This window comes from Mchenga conophoros, linkage group LG14 (assembly GCF_057382185.1).
Source record: "Mchenga conophoros isolate Kocher_MC1m ecotype Shallow Benthic linkage group LG14, M_conophoros_male_GT1.1, whole genome shotgun sequence".
Taxonomy (NCBI): Eukaryota; Metazoa; Chordata; class Actinopteri; order Cichliformes; family Cichlidae; genus Mchenga; species Mchenga conophoros.
In genome coordinates this window covers 6,333,165-6,352,691 of record NC_140539.1, presented here as the reverse complement: position 1 = coordinate 6,352,691, position 19,527 = coordinate 6,333,165, and the positions used below count along the sequence as shown (strand labels likewise).

General features: G+C 41.7%; 3 protein-coding genes across 3 annotated transcripts; 1 reads left to right on the top strand and 2 right to left on the bottom strand.

Annotated features, from left to right (window-relative positions):
* Positions 1-245: 245 nt before the first annotated feature.
* Positions 246-8,076, bottom strand: LOC146559151 (tapasin-related protein-like). The gene is made up of 7 exons (XM_085244916.1): positions 7,811-8,076; positions 7,493-7,669; positions 7,138-7,413; positions 6,521-6,850; positions 5,701-6,027; positions 5,453-5,536; positions 246-2,187 (listed from the first exon to the last, which is right to left on the bottom strand). Exons 1-7 carry the CDS (start codon positions 7,857-7,859, stop codon positions 2,159-2,161), a joined length of 1,272 nt encoding a protein of 423 aa, XP_085101042.1. The 5' UTR covers positions 7,860-8,076; the 3' UTR covers positions 246-2,158.
* A 1,155-nt stretch (positions 8,077-9,231) lies between these two features.
* Positions 9,232-16,640, top strand: gemin4 (gem (nuclear organelle) associated protein 4). The gene is made up of 6 exons (XM_085244920.1): positions 9,232-9,441; positions 10,037-12,025; positions 13,490-13,646; positions 13,754-14,018; positions 15,347-16,036; positions 16,241-16,640. Exons 1-6 carry the CDS (start codon positions 9,432-9,434, stop codon positions 16,472-16,474), a joined length of 3,345 nt encoding a protein of 1,114 aa, XP_085101046.1. The 5' UTR covers positions 9,232-9,431; the 3' UTR covers positions 16,475-16,640.
* A 28-nt stretch (positions 16,641-16,668) lies between these two features.
* Positions 16,669-19,313, bottom strand: LOC146559149 (ceramide synthase-like). The gene is made up of 5 exons (XM_085244923.1): positions 19,054-19,313; positions 18,554-18,637; positions 18,237-18,456; positions 18,070-18,165; positions 16,669-17,565 (listed from the first exon to the last, which is right to left on the bottom strand). Exons 1-5 carry the CDS (start codon positions 19,173-19,175, stop codon positions 17,290-17,292), a joined length of 798 nt encoding a protein of 265 aa, XP_085101049.1. The 5' UTR covers positions 19,176-19,313; the 3' UTR covers positions 16,669-17,289.
* Between the last annotated feature and the right edge of the window lie 214 nt (positions 19,314-19,527).

The following is a 19,527-nucleotide window of genomic DNA, read 5'->3' as shown; positions in this document are numbered from 1 at the left end:
TTTGCTGTTAAATTGCGTTAATTTCCCCGGATAGCCTGTACAGGTGTCCTAATTATTTTATTGTCAGTCATTATGAGGATGACTGTGTGTCCTGTGTAAACTACTGTCTGTGCTGTAAAAGCTACATAAAAGCTGGATTTTTACCGATTCGTTTTCCCACAAAGATCTATTGTAAATTCACGGCGAATAGTTTTGTTTTTGTCTTTTGTTTTTTTTTGGTGGGGGGTGTCTTTTTTGTTTTTTAACTGTATTAAACTTGCAGTACCTTTGTTGTCCTGAAGTGTCGCTGTGAAAACTGACCGCATGAAAATACCAGATCAATAGAGAGAAGTCCTGAAATTCAACACACGTCGTACAAGAGAACTTTTCCACCCAATTTTATTAATGAACAATAGCAATACGAACAGATGAGGCGCTTATCCACCAAACAAAAATAAATTATACAAAGGCTGAGTGTTTAGGAGACATATCAAGAGACATATCAAATACAATAAATATTAAAAATATTAATTAACATGAAAAAAGCATAAGCATTAAAAAAAAGTTCCTAAAGAAAAAAAGAGTCCTGATACCAAAGCCCCAAAACATATTCCATACTGTTTTATTGAATCCTGTTGGACTGTAACCAACTCCTCCTGTGATTCCAGAAAGCCAGTGTGGAAAAAGCAGACAATCCACACTTTCTATATCATCTTCACAGAATACTCAGGTGGTCATATCCAAGTAAAACCAACTAAAGCCTGAATGATTATTTTGTTGGTAAATTCATTTACAATTTTGAATTTCTCTTCTTTCCCTTTGGGAGGAAGAGGAAGTGAAATATGCTTACTCCTTGTTACATGAACCTCCTCAGCCTCAAATTCCTTCAAAATAAAAGAAGATTAGACTTTCTGCAACTGAATGCTTCTAAAAACCTTTTGTACATTTATCATCACAAAAGTCAATTGCTGCTATGCAGAGCTGTCTGAGTCCAGGAGAAGTCTCGGAGTACACAATGTCTTCTTTATCCATCCATCTTGAAGGCAGTGGGATAAGTTTTTATCTCATCTCAGAAGGATGGTTTGTCCAGTTTAACCTATGCAGCATTCTCTTTTCCAATGTCTCAAAGTGATTTAAGATATAGATAATGCAATTTTAATTTAGTAAACAAATTTTGTTAAACAAAGAAAATAAATGTGGTTAAAAATGTTGATGCATTTGGTATAAATGCAACTGAATTTGGAGTTTATGGATTGCGTGTTCAAGCTTCTTTCCAAATCCAAAGTAGTGCAAAGTTTTCATTTGAAAAAGATGTCTGACATCATCAAATGCACTACAAAAATATAAGAATACAATATATCCATGCTCTTGAATTAAATAGGCTTCCATCAGTACAATCTGACATCAGTCCAGTGTTATTACAACTGACCATCTGTTCTAAAATAGCTGTGAGCTGGTATGTCCCTGTATATTTCTTTGAAGCCATCATCAGGATCACTGAATTCAGATCCTCAGTTTTCAGCTCTGATTCACATAATCTTTGAAAGAGTCCTGAGTATACAGGATAACATCCTGAATCCAAAAGAGTAATCTGTGGAGCATAAACTGTAATAAAAAGTAACTACTTATTTGTTAGTACTTCAGAAAACTATTTGCCAACAGACTTGTGATTGACTTACATTGGATGTCTCAATCACTGATATCTAAATTAATAAAACATGACGAACTCTTCATACCTGATAAAAAAGAAGCCATCAAACTTTTGCCCTTTTGCAAACTAAAAAAAGGGCCTCTCTTAAAAAGCCCTGAAATTTAATGACCCAAACAAAACTGTAATGTTTGTTTACCATGAATTTTAACAAAGAAAAATAAAATAAAACACAACACTTGTTCAAGTCAACCAGTTCACTAGCTGGTAACCCATCATTTTAAGCAGAGTTGTAATGCACTGCCTCACTGTCACACATGGAATGCAGGAGTTCACCAGCCCTCAGTCCGTCGATGTATCTGTGAAGACTCTGAAGGAAGACTCGTTTAGCAGTTCACCTCTCTTATTCAGTCTGTGGCCACAACCTCTTCCTTTCTTCCTTTCAATTCAATTCCATTTTATTTGTACAACACCAAAACAACAGTCATCTCAAGGTGCTTGCCATTCCCTTTTTTGTTTTTTGTTTTTATATCACCTTACCTGCACCAACTTTCTCCACACTGTGGAGGGAAAAAAAACAATAATTACTTTAAAGAACTTCAGCATCTCACATGTGATACAACAAGTCCCAAAAGAGCTGGGACAGTGTATGAAATCTGAATAAAAGCAGAATATAATGCTTTACACATCTCATGATCCCATATCTTATTCACAAACATTGAAAACATATCAAATGTTAAAACTGATAAAATGGAAAATTTAAAGAAACACAAATAATTCATTTTGATTTTAATGGCTTATTTATTGTGAGGGTCCCAGGGGGCTGGAGTCTGTCACACCTACTGCAAGGTGAGAGGCGGGGTACACCCCGGACAGGCTGCCTGTCTGTCACAGGGCTAACACAGAGAGACATACAACCTTTCATGGGTAATTTAGAATTACCACTTAACTCAACCCCAATAACTGTATGTCTTTGGACTGAGGATAGGCTCCAGATACCCTGCAACCCTGATAAGGATAAATGTAAGAGAATGGGTGGACGGAATTTGATGGCAGTAACTCTATGGTGTAGAGCTGTGTATTGAGTGTATCAAACCCAAATGCAGAAATCAGGATTCGGGAGTGAACTGATAAGGCTGGGACATATAGGAAAAAAAATAAAAAAATCAGGAATGATGACACCACAGGCTTTAAACCATACACAAGCACAGGAGACAAACAACGCCTAACATACAACATGAAGTACCTAAACATGGAATTACAAAGAGGAAAGGAACACAACCTAATAACCCAGAACAGAGCCCAGAGAAGTAAAACTAAGGCCTCAAACTAGAAACACTACACAATTATCAGTAAACTAACACAAGGAGCAAGTGCCACAATACCGAAATGAGATTAGGTCTGATACAAGAATACAACAGAGGCAGGAACACATAACAAACTAAATGGATACAAAATAGACTAAAAACCCAGAAGGGAACTAGATCAGAAAAACAACTTTTCCCCCCATTAAACCTGTCCTGCCTCGCAGCTTTTGTAATCCGAATTATTAGCTGACTCCCATGTTGTGCCAAACATATTTCGCTTTTCCAAGATGAGCGCCATAAAATCTCTATATGCTCCTCCATTTTGTGTGTTTCTGTATTCGTTTCTGTATTCATTTCTATTAGTGTTATTTCAGTTATTACAGTGTAATATGACCATTTCTAAGCTAACAGGCAGGAGAAAAAAAAAGCAAGTGGGAGAAAATAGGAGAAAATATCAAAGATAAAAGGATAGAGCACAAATAGAAAAGCACCACCTGCTGCACCTGTAGTCCCAGAACTGCCTGGAAGGTGGCAACTCCATAAACACTAATGCACCTCTAATCTATCAGAGATGCAGGCTTTTGAACTTCCCTGATAACAAGTCTGGGAACTTGTTTTTTCCAAAAAGAATTTCTCTGTCATGGTCAATGGGAACACTAGCCGGGGAGCGTTCAGGTTGCCTCGGTGGCCACGCCCTTGGGTTGGGCCATCAGTATTGCACCTGTTTTCCATCCCTGGCAATTACTCCAAAACTATTTCACTTACCGTGGATGGCTGCTCCACGCCAGTCCTTTATTCACTCTTAGTTAACTTGGCTCTCTTAACCTCTGTGTTTATTCAAGTATTGAATATTGACTCTGATTGTAGCCCACAGCATTCTTAATCTGGTTTAGTTTTAACTCTCTGTTTTCCTGCACACAAGTAATTGTTCCCTTTCTGTTGCAGCTTCCCACAGTCCCCATCACGGATTCTCAGGGCATTTCAGTTCCCGGTTTCCTCGACTTGAGTTATATTCTCGTTCCCCTGGTTGTTCCTGATCATTTATGTTAAAGAAATAAATCTGTACATAGTTCCTGTGAATTTTGTATCAAGTCTGCCTTTAGGTCCCTACTGAGTGTGAACCTTGGTTCATGACTTTCTCATTTTGATTCATCTGACCACAGAACATCTTTTTTCCTTTAGCTTCAGTCCATTTTTCATAAGCTTTGGTTAACACAGTGGTTCCCAAACTTTTTTTGCTAGGCCCCCCTTTGTTTTACAAGACAAATGTTGCCCTCCCATCCCCGCCATCCTCCAACCACACACACCCATATTTTGTTCCATTGCGGTTTATTTCACACCTCAAACATTTAGTAAACAATTAAGCAAATAAAAGTAATCTGCAATAAATTACAGGTAGTAATAAAATAAACGACTAACTCCTTTACGATACGTCCACACCTACACGGGTAAGTCTTTGGCTTAGAATGAAGTTGGTTTGGAAATATATTCAGCAATGCGATGCTTCATCTCCTGCTTTGCGTTTGTGTGGGCGCCCTGTGCTAGCAGTTTCCAAGTGTTTTGGGTTTTATTTTCCCCTTTTCATATTTCATATTTCTCCCCCCTTGCAATGGCTCCGCGCTCCCCTCTAGGAGGCGGGCCCCACACTTTGGGAAGCTCTGGGTTAACAGAAGTTCATATTTAGATTCTTCTTTGTGTGACAGAGCTTCAACCTGCATTTGTGGATGTGACCTGTATTCACAGACACTCACTTGTAGAGGCGTTCGTGAGCTTTGCATTGATTTCCATGACAGAATCCCTGTTTTTAAAGCATGGCCCAATTCTGATTGGATATTCTGCCTTGTCTATCATCTGTTGCCTTTCATTTGCCAGGTGGCATATTATTTGATTAACTATCAAATTTAATGCTTCAATGCAACTATTTAAAAAAGAAATTGACCTTGTCCCTTAGACACATTCTCTGAACCTTTTGATGATATTATGTACAGGAAACTATGACATATTTAAAGTTTGCAATTTTATGGAACATTATTCTGAAATTGTCAAACAATTCTTAGACACTTCTGGGAAGCTCTGCCCCTCTGAGATGCTCTTTTTATACCCAGTCATGTTACTGACTCCAAAAATGTTTCTCCCGCTTTTTTTCAGTACTGCAGACTTTTCCAGACTTTTCTTGCCCAGCACCAACATTTTTTTCTGATATGTTGCTGTCATCAAATTCAATAGTCTAGTATTTTTCTCCGTAAATTTTGTCACTTTAGTCTTTTTACATGTTTTCCATTTTCTTTTAAATTCCAAATCATCGATTCTGTTTATTTATCTATATTAATAACTATTTTCTGTAGAATAAATATCATTTTCTCTAATATATGTTATTTATATTATTTTCTTTACATTTTACACACAACTTTGCAACTTTTTTAAAATTGGGGTTGAACATGCTTTATATGTCAGTTGATCCCAAACAGCAAGCACGTGCTCCTCAGGTGTGATTTAGCTGGAATTCTGTATCACTCACCTGAGTGCAGGTAGCGCCGCTTCACATACAACAGCAGGATCACAACAGAGCCCACAACGAGGTACAAAATCCAGTTTGTTGGCTCTGAAACAGAACACACATCAGGCTCTGCTCCTCCCAGCTGCTAGCTCCTAGTACTATACTATACTCATAACTTTTGCACTGTCCACTTCCTGCTGTGACAAAACAAATTTCCCACGTGTGGGACTAATAAAGGTTATCTTATCTTATCTTATACTGACACTCACCTTCCACAATCAGGGTGAAACTTTTTGTTATGGGCACTTTCAGGGACTGATGGGAGACGCTGCATGTGAACTTTTTCCCAGAGTCCCTGAGCGCAGCCTGGAGGTAGAAGACACCTGACAGCAAGAAGGTCATGTCCCCATTTACTTTGTGGCTGAACAGAACACTATGGTTTAGTGGCTTGGGATGTGGAGTGCCTGGATCCTCCTCGTACCAAATTATCTCCACATCCCGAGGGTAGTAGCCATTTGCCTCACACTTAACCATCAAGTCCTTGCCCTCCTGCAATAACAGGGTGGTTGCAACATTGAGGGAGACGTGGGGAGACTCTGAGGAAAGGAGAGAGAAAAATAAATAATAATAGTAATTTCAATACCTAACAGCAGACATTTATTATAGTAACTGGGCTGTTTTATTTAATTCACTCGTTTTAATTTAATATTCTTTCAGGTCAAAACTGGTGACATTTAAAAGTTGAGATTTGGTCTGAGTTCCAGAATTCTAGGAAGTCAAATTTGGTAAGATGCATTTCAGGTTACACACTTAACAGAATAATTTAAAAAAAAAAAGTTTCTGACCACACTTAGTGGAGTGTAGTGGAGTAACAATCCAACAAATGGATTTAACAGTTCATTAAAACTGAGATTCTTAAAAGGGTGCTGTATATTGACAACATATAAAAAGTACCATATAAAGATTCCTTCAGTGAGAATCTACAATGTAAATAGTCATGAAAATAAACAAAAACCATTAAATGAGAAGGTGTGTCCAAACTTTTGACTGGTAGTATAGACATTTAGGGAATGATCCAATCCTATGTACCTTCAATCTGCAGATATATATCCACCTTGGTGAACAGTGGATACACGGACACTGAACAAATGTAGGTCCCTTCACTGATCATTGTGGTGGAGGCGAGGGTGTAAGAGGCATCTCCAGCTGCAAGGGCACGTAGTCCGACACCGCTCCCCTCAGTCTGTCCTGTGTGCCTGTTGTAACTGAAGAGCTTGGTCCTCTCACCAGGGCGGTGCCTATGCCACTCTACAGTGACCTTTGCACCCTTGTGGTCAACATCAAACTGGCAGTGGAGCTTTTGCTGGGACTTCAGGCGTGCTTTAACTGAGGGAGTCTGTGTTTTGATGACCATGGCGACTGTGGAAAAAGTGTGACAAACAACACAAGTGTCCTTTACTCAAACAGGTGACAACCACTTCCTGTATCTATGACATGACAATTATTTGGCCATCCACCATTCCAAGTCAATATAACTATAACTGTCTCTCTATTTCTACTCTAATCTCCAAGATACAAACACAGTTTCTTTTCAGCACTCTGTCCTTGAACTTCTGCCACTGCAACAGGCAGGCAATTAACAAACCCCTAGGAGATGGTCTGTATGGCTCAAAAGAAAAAAACTGAATCCTCATATGTGAGTTTACCTGCGGTGGTGAGTACCTCTTTGTCAGCGATGACAGACCAGTTGTGGTAGTCTGGCTGCCCTGGGGGAGGCTGGTCAGAGGGGTGTCTAAGGGTGCCAGCGACTGTGAAGCGGCCCCTGCTGTGTCTGAGGATGCAGGTAAACCAGTGGTTGTACTCCCGGGCACCGAGGACAGGCCAGCGGACGTAACCGCCCTCTGTGCTGTATCTGTGCAGCTCACACTTCAGCTGCTCTGCCTCCACCCCCTCCACATACTGCAGCAGATCCAACTTTGATCCTAGAAGACAATAAAATAAACACTAACACACTGTAGTTGTTTTTTCAGCCTTCTCCTCATGCAGGCTGCAGTAACTCACTGATGACCAGGAAAGTGATGGCGTTTGGGTTAACAGGAGCATCTCCTTTCTGACCAAACTGAAGTATAGCCTCTCTGGGGATGACCCGAGTCTCAGTGTGGTTGTCCTTGTTCAAATATAAACGCTCATCAATGAAGTAACAAGGCAGCCACTGGATCTGATGGACACTCCACACACCTGAATGACACGAATACATCAGTCAGACAGCATAGCCGTTGGAATTCATGCGGTAGACTAGAATATCTATAGTCACTGTTGACCTAACACGCACAAACTGACCTAAGCTAATCTGTGACAACGTGTTGCACTATAACTCACCTGCACTTAGATACAAATAAACAAAAATCCTCAAGATTAAAACCCTCATTCTTCTCCACTGTCGAACTCCTTGTTGTCCGATGTCCACACAAAGTTTCTCTTGACACTTTCACTTTCATTTCAAAGGAAAAAGAAAAAAGGAGTGCGATTTCTGGCGTGATGAGCAGCTCGAAAACATAACCTTTAAAAAAACATTAATCATAATCAAAAAAGTTAATAAAATCGAGAATATATGCTAGGAAGTTGCAAATAATAAATAAATCAGGATACAATGTCCTAGTTCTTTTTACAGCGTTCCTGTTTTAATGTTAGACGTAACATTATTGTAGCTGCAGCCTATCCCAGCTGCCACGTGGCCAGAGGTCTGTCTGGTAGGTGCATATTTTACTTTATCCATTACCACACAAACGGACTCTAAACTGTGAGCGGTACCCGGTGTACTTGGAGTCACGGGGCAAATGTACTCCATATTTGATTCGAACTCAGGATTGCTGTAATGTGACTATGTGAACCACCGCACCACATAGTTTAATAAATAGTTCACAGGAGTTCATGAGGAGTCAACAGCTTGCAACAGGTGCTTTTGCTTTTGACTTTATATAAAACTCGTAGTATTGACTTTGCCCTGAGATGTCGCTGTGAGGGCATGACGACAGCAGCCTTACTAGTCTTTCCGGCACCAGAGCTGATGGACGAGAGTCATGTCACTTCCTGTTAATCTCGTTTCACTATTTAGTTCGCCTGAAAGTCCTCAAATAATAGCTGTGAATGTAGCGAAAGCACTCAAATAATTATTTCTCCATGCCCGATTTTAGGTCTAATAATCTACATCATACGTTATTTAGATATTGGGAGCGTAGTTAAACCACAACAAAACCTATCATGCATATGAGAACACGCTGCTTGTGGTGGTCGAAGGTTTTTGTTTTTTTTTTTGTTTTTTTTCGTACTTTAATTAAATTTATGCACATATTACAATCTCTCGTTGGGAGACAACATTAGTGCAACAACATCTTGAAAAGGTTGAATAAGAAACCAAACGAAATAGGAAAAAAAAAAGTGGTGGTCGAAGGTGATCACTGTCAGGAAGTTACTGTCAGACGTTTTCCGCGGCTGTGTGTTTCATGCCTGAAAGTAAAGTAGTCGATGCATTATGCGGCTCTTGGTGCTGTTTGTATTACACCGAAATGTTGGAAACCATAAAAATGTGAAAATGAAGCTACATCTATTAACTATTAAGGAAAATATTTAAAAACAAAACAAAAAACAATAACCAAAATTGTTTACCCAACAAAAATGACATTCTGGGGCTGAATAGAGCTCTATTCATTCTGCCATATGCTTAGAGCGCCCTCTATGAAACCGGAAATCCACAGAGTGGGAGTTCTTGATCATGAATACTCTCTGGTTGCACACGCTGACGCTAACAGCGGAAGCGCTTTATACGAAGTTTGTGTCACTCTGATAGAAACCTTTGCTGGGAGGTAGTATCGTGTTTGCTCTCTACTTCATTATACTCTGATGTAAAGTATTAGAGCTGTGGTACAGCTTATAGTTGGAACTAAAATTAGCAAACTAGCTTCTCAGCATCCAGGTCCACTCTGCAGCTTTGGCACTAATAATGAACAAAGGTAACCGTTACACTCCTCACGTTCCCATACAGAAAACACGAGTCACAATTTCTGTTTTGCTACAGTTAATGTTGCATGTGCAGAGATTTTTCGCCATAATCAACCCCCACAAAATTAAACAGTATCAGCTTTAGCAGTTTAAGAGGTAATGCTGTTCTCTAACCGCTCTGCTGTATGTGTGTGAGAATGACAGAGCAGCGACATTTTTTTCTATATATATTTATATAGCTTGTATTCATTCTGTGTGGAACTGAAAAATAGACACCAATACCTTATTCTACAGAGTGTGGATGTTCATATACAAGATCACGATTTAAAATAATGAGATATAAGTAACCTCTCTGAGCTCAGGCTTCAGACCATGTTCCTTCCACTGTCAACTTAAGATGAACCAGAGTTGAACTTCAGCTTATCTCCAGTCAAAAGCCATTTTCAAAGTGGCATTTTTTGGTCTTAAGATCAACTGTGTTGTTTTTTGCGCAGCTTTGCCATTTTAGGCTACTTTAAGGAGCCGAGAGGACAGTTAAAAATTTTGAAAAAAATCCATTTCCTCTGGCAAATTTGAGTTTTGATGCCTTTTCTCTTGTTCTTTCAGACTCGACAGTGCTTCAGGGAGCTTTCCTCCTGGCTGATAAGCTGTGTTCCCCCTCATCTCTGTCCACCATTCAGAAAGCAGACTGGAGCCGGGTGGGACATGTGATCCTGGAAGCACTCAAAGAAATCTGCAGACAGGATGAAGTCAGTGACTGTCCCAACCCAGCAGCTGAGAGCTGGAAAAAGAGGATGGTTTGTGTTGTGTGGCTGAAGCTGCTGTGCAGAGAGGCTGAGGAGAACGTTGAGTTTGCTTGGAGGGAGAACCCTTTCTTCTCTCTCCAAAACAGCCTCCCTGAGGTCAGCCGTGTCGTCCTGCTGGAGCTGGTGAAGTCAGCAGCAGCTGCGGGTGTTTTTGCCAGTTTCCTCCTGCATCTTCCTCACGCTCAAATCTGTGCTGAGCTGGAAAGGCTGGTGGAACATGTGAGGAGCGATCCCATAGGGGAAGACGATGTCCGACTCCTTCTGGAGGTTTGGTGGGAGCTGTGGAAAGGCAGAGTGGAAGAGGAGGTTGGAGAAGAAGAGAGCATAGAGAAGATGTTTGCCAGCCAGCTTGCTCGCCTCTCCTCTGAGTCCTCCAGTCTGTCCCCTCAGGCTGCAAAGAGGTTAAAGTTAGACACGCCAAATTCAGCAGATATTCTGCACATTCTTCTTTACGCACTCAAAGACATGAAAGGTCACATATCCTCACCTGACCTCTGCTTTCAGGCCTTATCCATTTCCCTCGATGCTCTTTACACAACCTTCCTGATAGACCAAAACGTGGCGCTTCCAGCTAAAGAGAAGTTGGACTGTTTGTGTAAAATCCTCCGAGCCAGGGAGGAGAACATGGAGAAGCTGAGTCCTGAAATGATTCAGGAAGCTCTGAAAGACTTGCGTGCTTCTCACACACCTTCTCAGTTTAATCTGCGGCAGATGAAGCTGAGTGAAGCCCTGAGGATTATCACAGAGCTTGCACAGTTTTGGCAAAGCGGTGTTCTCAGTCAGTGTGACCACTCCAGCCCTAGTTACTCTGCTTTCCAGCTAGAACAAAGCATCCAGAGGGTCCTGGCTTCTCTAGAGGAAGCACCCGGAGCTGGTAGTGACGACTTTGAAGGAGAGAATGATACACTCAGAGGTGTGCTGAAGTCACTGTCCCTCCCTGCCGCAGAGAGCAGCCCTGAAGTGAGCGCAGAGGTTGCTGCTGTCATCATCACCCATCACCTGGAAGACTGTGAGGACTTTGCAGCGTTGTTTGCCAGCGAGCCATTATGGGCAGAACGTGCGGATCGCTGGCTCGACTGCCTGGAAAAAAACCAGGGGGCATTCCGGCAGCACAGCACCCTCATGAGCCTCGCCTCCACCCTAATGAGCAGACTCCATAGTGAGAGCGCTAATGTGAGGCAGTGTCACAAACTGCTGAAAATCACTTCAGGTATTTTCTCCACACTCACATTAGAAGACCAGAACAAAGCGTTGGCTGCCATGCTGAGATTATCCAGCAGGGGGTTCTTCGAGTGCTCTGTACCTGCTGCTCTAGCTGATGGGTTTGAACAGGAGCTCAACATGGCCTTCAACTGCATCATTCAGGGGGCGGGCGGAGCTTCAGTGGGAGCTTCACAGGGCAATCTGACTACGGCAGCCTCTCTAGTTGCAAGAGTGGCCTTTCAGAACCCCAAAGCCACTTTGAGGTCCTGCTGTCATTCGGCTGTTTTCAACAAAGGAGCTTTCTCTCTAATGGCTAAGATCCTGGAACAGCTGCCAGGACTCAGAGAGCAGAGGGGAAGAAGAGATGGAGGGAGGAAAAATGTGGTGTGCAGTTTACTTTGCAAGTGTTTACAGGACATGATCCAGACCAAGTCACTGTTAGCAACTGAAAAAGAACAGTTCCTCAAGTTTCTGGGTCTGCTCATGGAGCCCGTCACTTCAGCTGAGGGAGAAGGAAAGAGGGAAAGCGTTCTGTCACCTCAGGAAGTCGTGAAAACCTTTGTCCTGCCTAACCTCTCAGCTACAGGTGAATATCACATGTTTATGTTTACCACAACCTACATTAGCTATTTTATTAGCATTTTACAGTTGTGATCAAAAGTTTAGATCCACTCGTCATGGATATGAATGTCATGGTAAACGTGGTGCTTCCATCACGTCTGGGCTTTTAACATTTCCAGGGTGGAATGATTGTACAGCATACATGTGTGATGACTTTGAAAAAACCCAAACAAGAATTGGATTCACAGGTTTTAATTTATTTTCACTGATCCTGACAGGGTCAAAATTCTAAATGTTAAATGAAAAGGTTAAGTGTACCGTAGCATGTTGCATCTTCATCAGACACTTTTAGTAGTTACCAATAAGCATCTGGCATAATTCTTGGCAGAATTGATAGGTTATTCAAAATTATTGGTTTCCAGGCATAGACCACTAGAGTTGAGGTCTGGGCTTTAGGAAGGGAATTCCAGAAGGTTACGGTAACGTCAGCCTTCTTTATCCACGTTTCAACCATCTGACTGTTGATTTGAGCCACAGAGCATGATGCTACCACGACCATGCTTGACAGCAGGTACAGCATTCTTAGGTTTGAAAGCCTCTGCAGCTGCAAGTGTCAGTTAAGTGTGAAGATGTCGATTTTGGAACAGGGGCTTCTATATCGGCACCTTCTTGGTCCATGGCGATGTAAAAAAAAAAACAACAACTCTTCACTGTGGACAGTGATGCTGCTGTTCCAGAAGTTTCCAGTTAAAGGCAGGCTTGATGGTCCCTGGGTTGTCCCTGAACCACTTTCATCTTATCTGAGATTGACTGTTTGTCTTTTCCAGAAATTGGAACAGCGGTTCAATTACAGTGTACTTGTTCTTACATACAGTTGTTTGAACTGGTGATCACAGAGTCTAGCTGCTGAAAGCTGGCTCCATTAAGTATCTGGAATGACCTTCCTAAAGTTCTGAACTGAACCCTGTTTAAAAGTTGTGCACTATGACCAACCAATTTAAATGAAATGTGTTTAAATTAAATACCAATTCTGCCAATAAGAGTGTTTAAATAGCAGCCAGAGTTAAGGCAGATGACTACTAAAAGCATCTGGTTAAAGTGTGGTTAAAGGCACATTTAATCAAATATTAGTAAGGTGCATGTATATATGAGAGCCTGTATGTTAAATCTTGGCCCTGTGTGCATCAAAGAAAATCTAAAATAAATTCAAACTTGCATTCAGACATGCACCCTATTTTTTTCTTTTTTTAAAGTCATTACAGATGGATGCTATACAAGCATTCCAGCCTAGAAAAGAAACAGGTTAAGGAAATCATGAAAAGTCACCCAAATCAACCTGACATGAGTGGATGGAAACCTCTGACCACAGCTGTAGATTCATTTTAAGTTACATTTGGCTAATCTACCTATAACCCAAGGCTGTCACATAAATGCATTGGGATGTAAAGTAAATTATTTGTCACTGATAGTTATTCTGTGGTTCTGCCAGCTCACTGTTCTGTGGATGCAGAGCTGAGTATCCAGCTTCTTCAGACTGCTTTGTCTGTGGACGTGCAGGAAGCAGCCACCACTCCTCACTGGGTGTTCGACTGCTCTCCTTTCCCCCTCCTCTACATGCTGGCCCAGCTACACAACCAGACTCTCAGGTTTGTATCATAAGTAAAGCTTTCCACTTTTTTATTTCTGAGCTGTTAAACCTTTATAGCGTTTAACATCATTTGATTTCAACTTAAACCCACCTGATCCCTCCTAGATGTTGGGAGCAACCACCAGACCACCACATCTGGTCCATGGATATGAAGGAGCTGCTGTTGTCAGTGCTGACCACTCTGGGGCAGGTGGTGGGTGCGGAGGTGGCAGCGGCCCCCAGCAGCTGGTCCCGAGCGCTGTTCTGGCTCCACAACAAGATGGAAGAGCTGGACTGGACGGTTCAGTTCCTGCTGAACCCTGTGTGGGGGGAGCACTTTAAAAATGAAGTGCCCTCCTCTCTACTTGCTGTGTGTGATCTACCTGAACAGGTATGTCCTACTGCGGAACCCGCCTACTCCTGAATTTCTTTGAAGAACAGTGTCAAGTATCAACATCCAATCTGTGAAAATGCAAACCCAGGTCTGGGTAAAACATAAATAAAACAGAATGAATTTATTTGCAAACATCTTAAACCCTCATTTTATTCAAAGTACAACACTCAACGTGTCAAATGTTTAAACTGAGAAAATGTACCTTTTTTTAAAAAAAAAAAAAAAAAGAAGAAGAAGAAAAAAAATCTCCTTTTCAATTTGGAGGCAGAACTTTAAGACAAGGCCTTAAAAGACTGGAAAAGTCAGTGTTACTAAAACAAGTGGCTGATAACTAATTGGGTTAACTGGAAGCAAGTCAGTAACAATACAGAGTACAAAGAGCATCTTTGAGAGGCAGTGTTTCTCAGAAGTAAAAGATGGGCAGAGATATACCAGTCTGCAAAGAAATGTAATCGCAAAGATTTTGAGTATCTCATCATCTCTGGTACATAACTTCAAAAAAGTTCAAAGCATCTGGAGAAATCTCTGTGGCAGAGGACAGGCCCTCAGAAAGCAATGGATTAAAAAAAAAACAGCCATGATTCCATCATAGAAATCAGGAACGCTTCCAGAAATCACTGTTTGTGAATATGATCCAGAAACACTGCCGTCTTCTCTGAGGCAAAGCTCATAAATGGATCGATAGATCCAAACTGTTCTGTGATCAGATAAATCAAAACTTGAAAGCCCTGAAAGGTCAAATTAACTGAAACTTTTTTTAAAAAAACAGAAAATAGAAAAACGCGTAAAAGCACACAAACCACAACTGAAGTGTTAATCAGGACACAATAATGTGATGGACCGGCTAGAGAAGTGACCAGAACCAAAACATGCACACGATCACACTGAGACATGCTTAAAAGAAGAGGACTCGTCAGAGAAGACGATGCAGGATAACACAAGATTCATATAAAACTGTAGATACTGTACATGTTTGCTATTAGCTGTTAAACAGCCATCTGTTATTATGTCCACAAAAACACTTCCATTTTTTTAATGATTTTTCTATTTGCTGGTGTTCTTTGACCTCTGCGGGCCACCGTAATGTACAAGTTTTAGGCTTTCAATCAGCAGATGCTGCTCAGCCTGTAGACCTTTAAGCCGTTTTTGTAGCAGGCTGTAAACCAAATTTTTAATGCTGTAAATTTGGGCATTTTAACATTGAAATCTGGCTCACAGGCTCACTTTTTGAGAAAAAAAATATGTGATACTGTTATTTGTGTGGTTTCTCTAGAGCTGATTGTTTTTGCTCTCAGTTTGCATTGAACACTATGTCTGTCCTGTAGGAATGGTTGGGTGTGGACCTTCCCTCGTACGGTTTGGGCACAGGTCTTTTAGCCTGGATGGAGTGTTGCTCCATATCTGACTCTCTGCAGAGCACCATGCTGTCCTGTCTCACTCTGGACCAGCACAAACCTGACCACGTCAGCATGTTCAGCAAAGGCCTGCTAGTGGCTCTGACTCAGATGCTGCCCTGGTGCTCCGTCTCCCAGTGGAGCAGGCTGCTGAGAGGCCTCCGTGAGCTGATCACATCCAGCCGCCTTCACGTGCCTTTCTCTCTGGAGTACGTGGACTTTCTGCCCCTACTGGACCTGAGGAAGTTTTCATGTGAACTCCGCCTGTCAGTCCTCCTGCTTCGAGTCCTGCAGCTACTCTGCGGCTCCAGCTGCTCTGACTGGCTGTCGGCGAATGGCTGGGCACACGTAGGCAGGTTATACGCCCACGCTGTGAGGGACATGATGAATTCACTACGAGCCAAACTGCCTCTTCCTTCATCTGGTGCTTTTACTGCTTCTGCTTCAACTCCTCCTAAAACGCCAGCAACCACAGACTCAAATCCAACTCTCATATGTCCAAAGTCCAAAGAAGCCAGAGACACTCCTCTGATATCAAAGGATTCACAGAAGGAGACTGCTCCAAGCCAGGAAGTTCTTTTTGTTCTGAGCCAGCTCTTCTGCCATGTTCAGCACGTCCAGGTACGACTTCTTTACACCATTCTGTCTCTGATTGGCTAATTTTTTCCTCTTATAACCAAGCAGCATGTTTGCTCAAATTTAGTAATGCACTTGGATCAGCATGTGTTATATGCCATTGTATTTGACTGCTACAAAGTTCTCTCGGTGTGTTCTTTTCCTGAGTCAGGACTACAGGCTCACTGGTGAAATGTGTCTTCCCTTCAGGTGATGATGCCAGGAGGCCAATGTGAGCCTCTGTTCCTCTCTAGTCTGGAGATCCTCAGTCAGTACGAGGCCATTATGGCCGCCTTCCCAAACAGCTGCACCCCACTGGAGTGCGACAACACCCGCCACTTCTTCTCTACCATCTCAGACAACTTGGAGAACCTGGAGATGAAGGCTGTGCTGCAGCAGAAAATTGCTCAGCTCGTGTCCTCAGCAGCATTATGCACACACTGATCTATCTGCTGTTTCCCACTGAGCACTTTGAGTTTGCAAAAACTCAATCCTGAATATGCCTGCTGATTAACAACAGTGTAATGTTAAGGTCATGTTTAATATGAGCACCTCTCTAATAATCCGCTAATGATGTCAGTGTATGTACAAGTTATCCCTGTGAGCCAGAAGCTCAGGCTGGAGACGACTCCAAATAGTTTTCTTTATTTTTTTATTCTTGGCTCTATGTGATGTCATAGAAAAGATATTTTTAATATAATGAGACACGGACCTGCTGTATGTGAGGGCAGGACACAAAACTACTCATGTAGGGTGCAAGAATGAAAGCATGGAGATGGAAATAAGGAGGAAATCTGTCACACTGAACTCAAGTTAAGAAGTAACAAGCTTGAACTCTGTGAATTAAAAACCAAACTTAAAATCATATTTTGCAACACGTTGAGCAGTTATTCTTATTTGCATTAACATTGTAGACAGCATGAAAACGTAAGCTAAATGTGTGTACTGTACACCAGGGGCACTCAGTCATCATCAGTGTGTTATTATTTCATCCTATATTCATTAAAGTGACTTTAATTTATACAAACAGATTCTGTGTAGTTGGGTAACATTGTTGAGGCTCTAACATATAAAAGCTGAACAGACAAAAGGAAAACAGCACTGCTGACAGACTATGTGATAGAGTCACAGTTAAACAACTCTCTCCTGTTAAATCTGACTTAAGTTTATTATGAAAATAATAAACTTATTTTTTCATTAACTGTAGCAATAATCTGAGGGTTTTGTGTTGTTTTTTTTTTTTGAAAATCATGGAGTCTTCAGTCTTTGCGGGCCGGCCCCTTCCTCTGCCTCAGGTACAGTCTGTTGGCTTTCCTCAACAGAAGTATAAACCAGTAGATCTGTGGAGCCAGGAGCACTAGGTTACCCACGTTGCATTGCAGTGGCAGGTGAAAGACCACTCTGTGCAGAGGAATCCCAAATTGCCGGCCATACATCCAATACATGAAGGGGAAGAGCAGGATCCGACATGTGAAGAAGCTGAGCAAGACAATGATGCCGTTGATCCTGTGGAGTCTGGTGTTGTCGAGACCCAGCTGGATATGAAACACAGAAAGATGGTGAGGGGACTTCCCTAATACATCCATGTGCGTAACACAAAACACTTTTATGCAAACATGATAAGAATTTATGCCATTTGTCGTACTACAACACAATCTTTTGTACATGACCATTATAAACCCTGCACACGGTCCCACAATAAAAACACAGGACCAGGTAGGTTCATCATTAAAAACTGCATTTTGTATTTAAATCAATTATCTTTCTCTAACAGTAAATTTGCTTGATGATCTGAAATTGTTAGTGTGACAGATTTTCACACCCATATGTTTTGGCTAGTCTCTGGTGTCTTTGTACAGTCTGCCACTCTGGTCCTGTCAGCTGTGGGAGACTCCTCGATCTATGGATCGGGAGCTTAGGTCCTGTTCCTGTGCTGCCAAGATCGAAGCCTCTGTGCTGTCCTTTAAGCAGACCTTTTCTTGCCACTAGTGGGATTTCTTGATGTCAGCCTTCCTCTAAAGGTAAATCCCATGCATTACCTGGATGAGAATCTTTCCAATGGAGACAAAAGGAGTGCTGAACTCTGTGATGAACAGGCAGCCGATGAAGAAGTCCCCCAGTCCTCTTCTGAAGAACTGCAAATCAAACATTTAGTGGCAAGTCAGCTTGAACACACAAAGCGGAAGAGACTCCTCAGTGTTCTCACCAGAGTGATGGGCATGAAAATGAGAAGCAAGGCCATATGATGAAGAACCAACATGGAGTCCTTGATGAGAAAAGCCTTCACTGTCTGAAGAGAGTGGCCGCTGTATGAGCTGGAATGACCTTTGAGCTTCTGAGTATGGTAGTGGCTCAGATACATGGCATAGATGTCAAAGACCATGTAGGGCACTCCAAACAATACAAACGCGTTCACCAGCCAGTGACTGTGAAGAGAGACAGGAAACACTTTCACTGAACTAACAAACTGACAATCTAATGATAACTCATGTCTTCATGTGCAACAAACTATGAAACACTAACCTGTCAGCCATGACGTCCCTGCAGGATGTCATGACTGTGACTCCAGCTGCAGTAGCCAGAGAAGCATGTATGGCAGAAACCAGCCTAAAGTAAGCAAAGCAACGGTTTGGGTAGACAGAACTGCACTGGAATACATGCACGTTTATTTGTTGTCTGGCTTTTTAATAGTCCCCACTGCACACGCAATGAATATTCAAACCCTCACAGGCGTGTAATGTGGTGCCTTCGGCACATATCCTACAAACACATAACCAAATTATTATGTCAAATTCTAAAATCTAAGTCAAGCTTATATTTAACGGGAATCAGAGGATTCCTTACGTCAAAAACGCCTCTATGGTTTGTTATATATGTGCCGAATTTAGCTGCTCTTTCCTGTTAGTAATGTGACAAAGGAAGCAAATCTCCGCAGTGTGTGTAACGAGACAGATAAACAACACAACATTAAACTGGCGTTTGTGTTAACGTAGTCTGATGAGGTGACCCGTGTGGATGCTGACCTCTCACTGACACAAACCACGTCAGCGTCGCTCCACTGTGTGAAAGTGGATTTAAGGACTTTTCTGGAGCTGCAGAAAAGTCCAGGGAACACCAGAGCGCCACAGACCAGAGCAGAAAGCATTATGTTAGCCGGCCTCCTCCTGGTCCCCGTAACCGTTTTAACAGAGTCTACATACCAACACCTGCCGTAGGGACACCATCGTATTTCAGTAAGCTAACGGCAACTAGCTTCTCTGATGGTTTGTTGAACTTCCGTCAACCTTTATTTAGAGGGCTATGATTGGCTGTAGGAGAAGAGCTTTAAACCAATAGAAATCCTTGACTTTAAACTACCTTTGAATTTCTCAGTCTACTTTATTCGAATCTGTTTCAATACGTTTCTTCTCTTCTTTGGTGATTGAAATATGTATAATATTTAAAAGCTAATGATATTTAAAATTATTAAAAAATACTACCCATCTGTACTTGTATTA